At 43.2% G+C, this 12,503-nt stretch overlaps 1 protein-coding gene across 5 annotated transcripts in view; it reads right to left on the reverse strand.

The window, feature by feature from the left end:
- The window catches only part of LOC124607292 (6-phosphofructo-2-kinase/fructose-2,6-bisphosphatase 2), a 373,085-nt gene that overhangs the window by 73,467 nt on the left and 287,115 nt on the right, over positions 1–12,503 (reverse strand). The window contains exon 2 of one of the 5 annotated variants that reach the window (XM_047139580.1): positions 2,130–2,581. The exons of the other annotated variants lie outside the window; for them this stretch is intronic. Within the exon in view, the coding sequence (XP_046995536.1) occupies positions 2,130–2,220 (91 nt within the window). The 5' untranslated portion in view covers positions 2,221–2,581. The remainder of the gene's footprint in view (positions 1–2,129; positions 2,582–12,503) is intronic. 5 annotated transcript variants of the gene reach the window in all.

Below are 12,503 nucleotides of genomic sequence, written 5' to 3' on the forward strand. Positions count from 1 at the left end.
TACTTTCTCTGCCGTAACACATCACATGTAAACTGTCATATTTTGTAAAGAAAAATGGTGTCTGAAAATTGCTAGGTGCAAAGAACATACAGTAAAACAAAAACACTATCTCCAAGTACAAAGAATATATATCAACATTATTTGGAGTAAGTTTTAAAGAATTGTTGAGTTCTTAGTTTGAGTTGCTGAATATTTTAAGGGATAAACAAATCCTTTTCTGTCAAATTTATATGTCTTAAATTTCATACTCGTTTATATAATCAGGTACATGTTGCAAACTTCAAGTAAATACTTACGTTGGCAACAGTGGTAAATTATACATAAATAACAGTTTTGGCTGGGATTCACGGACAGGACTGAAAGGATGGAATGGAGACAGAGACAGAGACAGAGAGAGAGAGAGAGAGAGAGAGAGAGAGAGAGAGAGAGAGAGAGAAACTTTTCAGGAGCAGGGGTTCTTAAGATTATATCTGTTACATGTAATGACTAAGTAAGGTTGTAATTCTAGCCGTCTTTGTTGAGTAAGTGTTCACGAATGCGGATCTTAACTTTCCACTCTGTCTGACCTATATAATAAATCTGATATGTATTATTCTGTAGCTTATAAGCTCCATTAAATTTTGGCAAAGTTTTTGCTAAGTAATTATTAGCATATGTTTTAACTTAGTGTAACTCTGCTTAATAAATTCTACAAAGTAAAGTAAATTCCCTAGTATATAAATCATCATTAATTTGGAACCGGTGAGAGGTTAGAATATGTTACTAGTAATATAGAAAAGTAAGCGGTAGGTAAAGAAGATTGACTATCCCTGAGTTATACGAATAAAAGGCCTCCGACAACTGTTGTCAAAGTAGCTTTAACCTAGATACGGCTGTTATCCTTCAGAGAGGATTTTTGCAAAGAAGCCTAAAATTTATTTTACTACTTCATTATTCTACCTTCAAACAGATGACTTTAGTATATATTTTATCCAACCTATGCATACCATTGTTTAAAAAAGCATTTGGCTCTCACTGTTGAGTCAACAAAATTCTGTGTGTATGAGACAACTAGGTTTGTTGAAAATGGATAATCTGCCTATCCTTCTAGTTGATGAGTAAGTATAACTTCTCTGTGGACGTATATATTACAGAAATAAATCTTCACATATTCTCTCAGACAGTCATATCAATACAGTTAAAGATAATATGAGTATTTGCATGCCCAATATCCTTCAGTGACTCTCTCTTCAAACACATCCTTTTAGACGGACATTAGCTTTATGCATACAAAATCAGGTACATTGTGCCTTTCTGTGTTTTGCTGTAACGTAAGTACACACGTGAAATCAGATAAGTCAGTATACTAGTGGCTTCATGGTGTGACAACAGCGTGCTGAGGGTGGCAACAGTCTTTGATACTATACATGTAACTCATCCAGTAATGTGGCATTACATCAGCAGAAAAGACTAACAGTAATTCAACAACCAAGAGTCATTTATCACTACAAGTTTATGGGTGAAACTGATAGAGCTAATCAAAATGTTTCACTCTACAGAGTTTGGTATTTCCCCATTATTGCACATTTTTGTCGATGTAGTCGAGGACAGCTCATGATAGCTATGGTGCATTTCGTCGAATTGTCACTGGAGTTCTGGAATTAAACTGCCTTGTTGCTATGCAACGGGCATGACCATCTAAAAATCACAAAAATTTATTCTAGACACAAGCTGGAACATTATGTTGCAGACTTGCCACCGGATCCTGATTCGAGAAAGGCGAAACAGCTTCACTGTCGCCAATCTCAGAAAACAATCTACAGGACAATGTAGTGTACCACTTCATGTACCTTATTTCATACTGTTCCACACAAAAATAATAGGACAACATTGATCTGACGCTTGAATAGCAACACTGTATTAAGTGCGTGTATACACAGCAGAAGTTCTTCGATAAGGATGGTGTATTTTTCAAAAAACTATGCAAATAAAAAAGGTAAAACTATTATATAAACATAATTTTTACTATAATTAAGAGATTGATTAAAGTTTTTGATAAAATAGAAACAAAAAATAATTCAGCCTTAGCATGCAGCACCAAAAGGCTACCAGCAACAAGGCAAGAAAAGCGGCGCATGCGCAGAGCTCACCTATGCGGATGGAGACCTTGCGTTGAAACTGGGAATTCCTCCTCTGCATCATGCCCGGGGGGAGCAGCAGGTTCAGGTTAAGACACTCCATGGCGCGAAGGCGGCGCGTATCTCGCACTGGTCGCTACTAGAGATGCGGCGGGCGCACCGCCGTCCGCACACGCTACGGGTTCGCAAAGCATTGCGATCGCGACCGCCTGAACGCTTATAGCAGCTTGGCCCCTACCCAGAGCTTTGTGCACACAAACGCGCGGCCGCCGCCACCACCACCTTCGTCCGTGACCTTCGAACTCCCCGGAGTCAAAATCTGGGGGGCGAGGAGGTATCTGGCGGGAGTGCTTCGCAAGGGTGCGCCGGATCTGCACCGGCCCTCGCCGATGCCTCGGCGGCCTCTACGTCGCCTTGATCTCTATCGCAGCTTTCAGTCGCACTAGGCCCGACGTGACGGAGGGCTGCAATGAATAACACTTCGCTTAACGAGAGCACACACCGCCGGCTCGTTCAAGGAGATGCTGGTGAGTCAACGACGAAAACCTTGGCAGGCGTATTTTATAACGCCGTGGCCTCTGCTCTAACTGGTACTCGGTTATGTCAACCGGTCAATAAACAACAATGTACTATAGTAACCACTCGCTTACAGCAAACTGCACGCATTGCCCTATCACACAACTTATTTTCTGTCTTTGCAATCTATTGACTACCTACACAGAGCGATTAAAAACGACTTTCCGACGCTAGCCCCTTAATGCCGTGTGTCCCAAATTCGCATTATACCAAAGCGACGCTATCAAATTAAAGGTTAATTGTTTTGAGCGTCAGTGACGGCAGGTGCAGATTGTACACGAAGCTACCAATGCCTCTGACACGTGCTGCCATTTTCCGAATGTTCTGGATACTTCTGGAGCGACTTGCTGCTCGCGTCTTTATTTATGACACATTCTCATCATTCTTTGGAGAATTATAGCTAGACACAGAGGTAAGTTCAGTCCTGAAAGTGTGACTGAAATCACATTTTAATGTCAAACTATTTTCACGTGGAACATTAAGGTATTAAGGGGTTGAACTCATAGTCGGTGACCCTCGTATGGGTTGCCAACTGTCTTTGCTCTGATTTTATTGAGGGTGTTTTCAATTTTATGCTTCTTCTGTGTAGGTGGTGTCAGTGCAAACGTGTAGAGCGCTAAGTGAATTCGAAAATACTTTTTGTGTGAAATACGCACCTTTAGGCATTTGTGTACTTTCGTGAACGCATGCAAGAGATGAAATGAAGTGAAGTGAAAGCAAATATTTCCGTTGATTTGTAGCAGCAGAATACTTCAGTGACCAATTGTGTTCATTATTGACGCACATGCTTAATTTATTGCGAGTTTACAATAATTTATATGAACATTCGATCTCAACAATGTTCAGACTGAATACACTTCACTTTTGTGGCGATGTGGAAACTCTAAATAACTGCTAATACTGTGAAGCTTTTTCATCATTGCGATGGATCCGCGAGGTTTTACGCGCCACCTAATGCAAATGCATACTTCAAAGATCGGGTACCACCTGCGAGAGAGACTGTGACAGTTTCAAAATTCCCTGTAATTAACGACATTATCTACTAGAATTCAAATCCAGAATAGCAGATAACCTCGGTAAGCAAAGGAAAAGACATGACCAAAAAAAAAAAAAAAAAAAAAAAAAAAAAAAAAAAAAAAAAAAAAAAAAAAGGTAGGCCTTCAGTCAGTATGAAGGCGGATCTCCTACGCAAGAAGCATTGTTGTCCAACAAAACGAGTTCCAGGTAAGTCCAACCAAATTGATGAAGCAGGTCATTGGCCTCAGGTCACAGACACAGGGTAAAGATGTAACCAAACAGTAAAGGTCAGACAGTATTCATGAGTAGTAAGTGTAACGTTCATCTGTGTCGAAACACGAGAATAAACTTTTTCCGAGAATTTCACGAATATGGCTATATCTTATTATATATAATTATTTAAAATGTATGCACATATTTTTCTTTTTTAGTCATGCAGTCCTATCAATGTATCACCAAATACTAAATAAAAAAAGAGAGTTATAAGAGTTAAACTTCTCAAATGCCTGTTGTCGCAAGATACCTGACAGTTGTAACGTATCTTAGATTTGGTCTTCTGTTCTACGTTACTGGTTACAAAATGTGATTTCCTATTTTTATTTCAAGTATAAGTACATTAAGGTATTAAGGGGTTTAACTCATACTTGGTGACCCTCGTATGAGTTGTCAACTGTCTTTGCTCTGATTTTGCTGAGAGTGTTTTCAATTTTATGTTTCTACTGTGTAGGTGGTGTCAGTGCAAACGTCTAGAGCGCTAATTGGATGTTCCGTGCGGACCTACAGTCAACAGAAGAAGTCATTTTGATTCTCATTGAAATTAAATACCACTAAGGAGACTCATTAGTAACGCAGCCAAAAAATTAGGCTGCTGCGACATTAACTCTAAGGAAGTTTATTTACATTGACATCCAAACGCGTGGAACGGATTCCGTATTTCCAACAGCAAATATTGTAGCTGCTGTGTGACGAGACTGAAGATAGTGCTGACTGGCTATCCTTTATGAAGAAGGGTAAAGCCTAATTTCAACACAGGAGACGCTTATATCCTTCTGCCCGTAGGTGAGTTTTATTTGTGCATACTAACCACAAATGCAAAAATTCCCTGGGTAAAGTATTCAATAGGCTCATAGATTTTTGCTGTAATGAGTTTGTCACTATCCTCCCTAAGAGAGTCGCACAAACACATTTTTCCTGTTTCTAGACTAACACCATTTTGCACGAAAAAGTGCGGATTATTTTTCATGACTTTTGCCAACGTCCGTACATATCATTTAAAGCAATATCGTACGAAACTAATTCGAGCCTGATCTACCGAATATAAATGCATAAGGAACAAAGATTTGGGTTCAACAATCAGTCGACGATGCGTTATCTGCTTCTGCATTGTGATATACATTTGCAAGTCTTGTGTGTGTACTATTTAACATTTTTGGTACTTTTAAGTAATTTCCTGCCTGAGTAGTTGACCAAGATAGTTGATAGCGTAAAACAGTTTCGCGCGTATTACTTGGTGTGAATAATATTTTTTTTAACATCTCTTCTTGTACAGGCTCCTCCTCTTCCAACTGACATCCGTAAGAAAATCGTACTCTTATCTATACGAAAAGCATTAGTAAAGTGCTACTTTGTGCTATCGAAAACGAAATAGCTGATTTACAGACACCATTAAACAACCGACACAGATATTTCATGGTGGTAAAAAAATCGGTTCAGGTCTCCTACGTAAATATGGGAGAGAAACAATATTCCGTAAACTGTGCCGTCCGCGTACGTGCGTGTGCGTGAGAGAGAGAGAGAGAGAGAGAGAGAGAGAGAGAGAGCACCACACGTGCCGGAAGCAGTTCTATTTCTTTGAGAAAATATCGGTAAAAGAGAACTGTGAGTACATTTTGTAGCGTGGAAATGTCAGAGCGCAGATAGCTCGACAAACGGAGAGGAAGAGAAGGAAGGCGTTTTGGCACTAACGGCCAAGACCAGGCTGTAGAGTAAGCCTTCCGCAATCGCTTGGCGCCTTTCCCAGTGAACTGCGAGACTGTGTCTCAAGCTCAATTACTCTAGCACACGTCTGTGATGAGCAAGTGTAACGTGTAGTTATATCTGTGCTGCTGGTGAAGTTAAGGAAAAGGGAGAGAGTGAAATCTGGTTCTGGCTAACTGCCTGAGCTGAAGCAGTCCTCGCACTGAGGGCTGTTTGAATCCCACCGGTGTGGTACTTCTAGTGGAGGCATTATGACCTTGCCTTCTGCCAACCTGAGAAGGGCTCTTAGCGCGCCATTTATACGCCTACAGTTTAACGCGTAGTTTAGGCCACAGTACATCTCACCTTTTCACATATCAAGAGTTTTGCTGTCGGTGAAATACGTGTGAAACACAGAAAAAAAGACCTAGGCCCAACCGGGGCAGGAACATAGGACATTTACTCGCTTAGCCAAAAAGCCAGCACAGTGCCTACACTTGTCCCAAAGCATGGGAAAGGCAACCAGTCTTAAAGAATTCAAGAATAATCCACGACAAAAAGGAAATAAAGACATTAGCTGCCAGTGGGCGCAGATTTATATCAATGGGATAAGTTGAAAATTTGTGCCGAACCGGGATTAGAACCCGTATCTTCTGCTTACTAGGCAGATGCGCTGACCACTACGTCATCCGGACAAAGTGATCACCACAACCGCATAGACTGTCCTAGAACGCCTCCCATCAGACCCAAATTCTCAACTTATACCACAAACTTCTGATGTAGTGCCCCTGTTCGTAAGCCTTAGCCTCATTACTCGCGGCATCTCGCCAATTCCCGCAAGAGTTCGAGCATGGTGTGATTCTGCAGTGAAGGGATCATTGCCCGTCGTCGCCCTAATTATATATGTGATGCCTGTTCTTTTAGACTTGGAATTAAGCAAATTAGCTGCCATTGGGCATTGATTTATATCAATGGGGCAAGTTGAAAACTTGTGCCGGACCGCGATACTTGATTCATTGTGGCTGCAGGATCAAAATGGTGTCTGTTCTTTCATACATGTCCGTGAGAGCAGACAGCATCCACATATCTAAGGCGATAAAGACCAATATCCCTTCAGTGCAGATGCACAGCAAGCTCGAACTATTACGAGAACTGGCGACATGTCGCGAGTAATGAGGCTTATTAGCAGGGGCACTGCATCAGTGTGTGGTATCAGTTGAGAATTTGACGGGAGGCGTACAAGGCAGAACGTGCGATTGTGGTGACGCGTCTGGATGGCGTAGCTGTCAGCAACATCTGTCTAGCAATCAGGAGACCCAGGTTCTAGTCCCAGTCTGGCACAAAGTTTCAACCTGCTCTATTGATATTGATCAATGCCCACTGGCAGCTAAAGTCTTTAATTCCTTTGTGAATTGATACATAGCGGCTCCAGCGTCAAAATGGAGTCTTAATTTGGACATGTCCGAGAGAACACACATATAATCACCCATAGTCAGCATAGTACGGCACTGCGCAAGATGAGGGATTGTGTACCATCTGCTGAGTAGGAACTGTGAGTCTCTGTCTTAAAAACTTGATAGATGATACCGATTGTCACTTACAATCTTGGCTCCAGAGGGCAGACCGGGAAGCCATAACCTCCACGGTCAGGGCAAAAAGTTTCGAGCCTGAATTAATAAAAATGGGAAAAAGTTAAGATGGTGGTTTTAATGCTTCAGGAATTCTACAGTCTCTCCCCCCCCCCCTCCCCCGCACCCGCTCCTCCCACCTGATTAAAACGCACAGTCATGTGAAACTGTCATATAAGTTCTTCTTTGGAAAGTCGTTAAACTCGCAAGTCACATTCCCGTGAATGTCATCAAAACGATGACCATTCATGCGAATTTCTGCGCTTTATCGTTTTGTGGCAAGTTCGTACTGGTAACTAAGTCTCGTCACCCGTGATGATTTTTTCCAGAAAAGAACTGTCTGCATCTTGGAGAACGTATGGAACACCTAATTTGGAAATATTGTTCCACTGCGATTTGTGACACAACAACGTTAACAAAGTACGGCCAAACGTCCTCTACTTAACGCTGCCTGCCCGCAACTGACAGGACGAATGCATGTACATCTGTTGACGTCGCTTATACGTCAGGATTAAAATCAGTCTCGGAACTTTTTCGAAGGACGATGTATACTGTTTGGAGGATTACGAAGAAAGGAGGAATACGAGTGTGTAGCGTCCCGTCGACGACCAAGTCGTTAAGGACGGAGCGCGAGCACAGATTGGAAGAACGAAATCGGTCCTGCACTTTTTAAACGAAATGTCTCGCCTTTTGCCTTAAGCTACGTAGGGAAACCACGGGAAACCTAAATCTAGATGGCCAGATGCAAATGTGTACCGCCGTCCTCCAGAATGCGAGTCCAATGGTTGACCAGTGCGTGGCCTTGCTTGTACAGTTATAGCACAGGAAATGTACATCGTGTGAAACTAATTCTGATCTACAACATGCTTTCTGCACACCGAGCGAGGTGGCGCAGTGGTTAGACACTGGACTCGCATTCGGGAGGACGACGGTTCAATCCCGCGTCCGGCCATCCAGATTTAGGTTTTCCGTGATTTCCCTAAATCACTCCAGGCAAATGCCGGGATGGTTCCTCTGAAAGGGCACGGCCGACTTCCTTCCCCATCCTTCCCGAATCCGATGAGACCGATGACCACGCTGTCTGGTCTCCTTCCCCAAACCAACCAACCAACCAACCTTTCTGCACTAATAAAAAATGCTGTCATTAATGTGTGGCAACAGAACAAACAGGAAGGCATCCAAACAAATCGGCAACAGGCCATCATCATTTTTACAGGCTACGGAAAAACTCCCTATAGTAGGGCGCGCTGTCCGCTAGGCTGTAAGACCTTCAATGGAAGAACCGTTACAGACTCTGTATAATGCCAGGTATGAACTAAACGATGAAAATGATGACGAAAGAACTAAGTGTCTCTTTACATCAACGTCACTCCTTTCTGAAGTGAATATTATAATTAATCACTACTATGGTATAATGATGATCGTGATCAAAGTCATACCACGTATCAAAGATAGGCCTTCGCCAGTCTTAGTGAACAAATACGAACAAAATATTACGTGCAACATCCCAAAAATGTTAACTACTACACACAGAAGACTTGGGAGCGTGTATCACAGTAGGAAAGACGCTGAATCAAACGTTCGATCAATCGCTAATGTTATAACGACTGAAACAACACGAAACAAAGTCAGGTTGCATTTCATCTTTCATTTTTCAAGGGAGCTGGAGTGTATCCAATAAGAAGAAAAAAAGGCAGATATATTTTAAAAAAGCGACTTATATCTGTGTCGTCCATTGCTGGAGGAATGCAGAGGGCATTCCCTGCTCCGAGGGCACGACTTACTCAGCGACAAACAACTTCTCCGTAGATACCGAAACGGACTTTGAAAACAATGATACTGAGAACCACAGAGTAGTCTCTCTGTTGACATTACGAAAGAGAAACGTTAAGAGCGCAGGAAAACACACGTTTCTCAGTTCACTGGCAGACAGTCACAGTTACTTACATACCAGTAAAGAACGCTTTAATATGAATTATGTTGGTATGCTTGATGTGTTGATTATTTTGTAGAAAGATAAACTAAATAAGATGGAGAAAGGCTTAATCATTATACACGGAGTTCAAGCTCAAACTGTGTAAGGAAATCAATGGCGTCCCTCTAAAAGGAATAATCCTGGCAATCCCCTTCGTCTAAGGAAACCACAGGAAACAGATTTTTGTTTGTTTGCTTGTTTAGGGCGCTCAACTACTAAGGCCATTAGCGCCCAGTCACAAACGTTAGTGCACTAATAGCGTAGAAAAACGCAAGGGGGCAACACCAGAAAGTACTTACAAAGACGCAGATAAACAAAATAAAAGAGTTAGATCTTTTTGGACAAGTCCGTCAATGTAATAAAACTAAGGATACGAGCAGCTGCTCGAGCGTAATCAGCTAAAAGTTCCTGTAAGGTAGACGGCAGGCACAGGACAACACGAGAGTGAATAAAACGGGGACAAGACAATAAAATATGGCGCACCGCCAATGGATGACCACAGCGCCACTGCGGGGCGGGGTCACCGGACAACAGGTAGCGGTGGCTAAATCGGAAATGCCCAACCCGCAACCTGGCCAAAATGACCTCCTGTCGCCGGGAAGGGCGTGAGGAGGTAGGTCGCGCCGTCGGGATCGGTTTGATGGCCCTAAGCTTATTTTCATGGAGAGAGGACCAAGCCTCATGCCACAATGATGAAACGCGCCGACAAAGAACCCCACTACCATCAGTTGATGGGACACGAAAGGAAGCTGTCCGAGGCAGGAGGACAGCAGCCTTGGCCGCAGCATCAGCAGCTTCGTTCCCAGGCACACCAACGTGGCCAGGAATCCACAAAAAAAAGGACACGAGCGCCGGTATCAGCTAGCGACTGAAGGGACCGTTGAATTCGTTGCACGAGAGGGTGGTCCGAATATGGGTCACGGAGACTCTGAATGATGCCCAAAGAATCAGTGCAGATGGCATAGGGAGAATGACGATGGCGGTGGATATGCTGAAAAGCCTGATAGAGAGCAGAGAACTCAGCTGGAAAGCTTGAACACTGGTCAAGGAGCCGGTATTGAAAGGTATCATCCCCACCGACAAAGGCACATCCGACGCCACCAGTAGTCTTGGAGCCATCCGTGTAAATAAAGACGTTATTAGCGAGCCTCGAACGAAGTTCGACAAACCTCGAGCGGTATATCGAATCCGCGGTCCTCTCCTTTGGAAGCGACCTGAGTTCAAGGTGAACGCGAACCTGCGCCTGGAGCCAAGGTGGCGTCGGGCTCTGAAAACCAAATTGGGATGACCGCACGGGTATCCGAAGCGCTGTCCTTCCGAATATGAGTCACGCATCTTACCACTGCGGCACCTACCTCGATAAACTAAAGACATTATGTAGAGGGGTTGGACAAAAATATGAAAACACCACAGACACGACACATCATCATGCCTAATAAGGCATTCGAAACAGCTTCCATTCGTCTTGGAATGGATAAATAGGTTCTGTATAGTTTCCAAGGCAGTCTCATATCATTCTTCATGTAAAATAGTGACAAGTTCAGGTAACGATGATGGAGGTTGATAGCGGTAGCCACTCTTCTCTCCAAAGTAAACGACAAAGGCTCAATATTATTGAGACCCTGTGATCTTGGTGGCCAGGCGAGATGCGACAATTCATCCTCGTGCCCATAAAACCAGCCCTGGACGGTTCTACCTGTGTGAGCAGGGGTCCTGTCTTCTTGGAACACAGCATCACCATTGGGGAACAAATACTGTAGCATGGAATGCGCCTGATCAGCCAAAATGGTCGCATAATCCTTACCAGTACTGCGACTGTGCAGAGTAACCACGGAGACCGTGGAATATGACAATATGGCTGTTCAAATTATTACCGAACCCTCGTCATGTGTCCCTTTTGGGACATAAACTGAGCCAGAAGTTGGAAACTGTGTGAAGCAAGACTCATCCGAGCAACTGACTTTCTTCCATTGCTCCACAGTTCAGGTTTTATGGCTTCGGCACACGTTTCCCTGCCAGTTACGGGCATCTGCGTTACTGATGAGTGGTTTTGGAATCCCAGCCCGCCCTGTAATTCGCTGCTTACGGAGCTCCCTTCCCGTTCTTTTGGTGCTACATTCAATTCTGCAACGACTTTTGGGCTGTCGTCCTCTTATTTTCCGTCACAATCCTCTTTAATGACCGTGTCTCACAATCATTCAGGACACAGTTTTGCCCGCGTTGATGTTTTTCGTCTTTCCTGTATGCGGTATAAATATTCGATACGGTGCCTATTGAGACAAGCCTTCAGTTCCCTTGGTTACAGAAGCACCCACGATAAGAGCACCAACAGTTTACCACGTTCGAATTCACTTACCTTCGACCCAATGCACACTCAAAACTACACAGAACACTGTTCTGTCCATGACTGACAGTTGGAATATACTGAGGACATTGCACGGTACCGTTCGTGGTCAGATACAGCACCACAATCTGCAGGCTTGGCCAGCGTCTACATTCATATCCAAGCGTGCATTTATCGAAGTGTTCCCATATTTTTGTTCAACCCCTGTATGAGAAATTACCAGATGTGCTCGTAATATCTACAAACAAATGGTGAACTTTTACTTTCGTTTCTAAGTGTAACATACTAGAGGCAGACGATATTAAAACTGAAAGACTGCTCGCAGACGACATCTGTGTTTCGAGTGAGGTGTGACGGGGAAAAAACTAATTCTAGAAGGAATTTCCATTTACTGTAAATTTATTACTCTGTACATTGGTCACATCGCTACAACTGCATGCAATATAATTTTATCTGACCTATCAGAGATTGGGGAAATCTGATCTGACCGCTATGTGAAGTACGTGTATTGTGAGCGGTTATTCGCCTATATATATATATTTCTTATCTGGGCGGAGAGAGAGCAAGTCAGCAGAAGTGATCCAGATGGCAGATTCCCACGGCACACCGTTTACAAGATAAAAATGAACTGCTTTGTCACATTCACGAGAGGTCGCTCGCTTTGAATGTAGGAAGAAGTAGTCTACAGTGTATCGTAGCTGACAGATCACGTTAATGACTACGAGAAACCAGATGATGTCGACGTGGTTACTGGCTGACTTCGGCCACATCCTTAGCAAATTTCACAGCTATTTTTGTAAATACTGATAAAGCATTACGTTACTGTGCTCCGGTTGTAGAGAGAGATTGTATCTGATGTATGAAGATAGTAACTGTTCTCGAAAGAACAG

This window comes from Schistocerca americana, chromosome 3 (genome assembly GCF_021461395.2).
Source record: "Schistocerca americana isolate TAMUIC-IGC-003095 chromosome 3, iqSchAmer2.1, whole genome shotgun sequence".
Classification (NCBI taxonomy): Eukaryota; Metazoa; Arthropoda; class Insecta; order Orthoptera; family Acrididae; genus Schistocerca; species Schistocerca americana.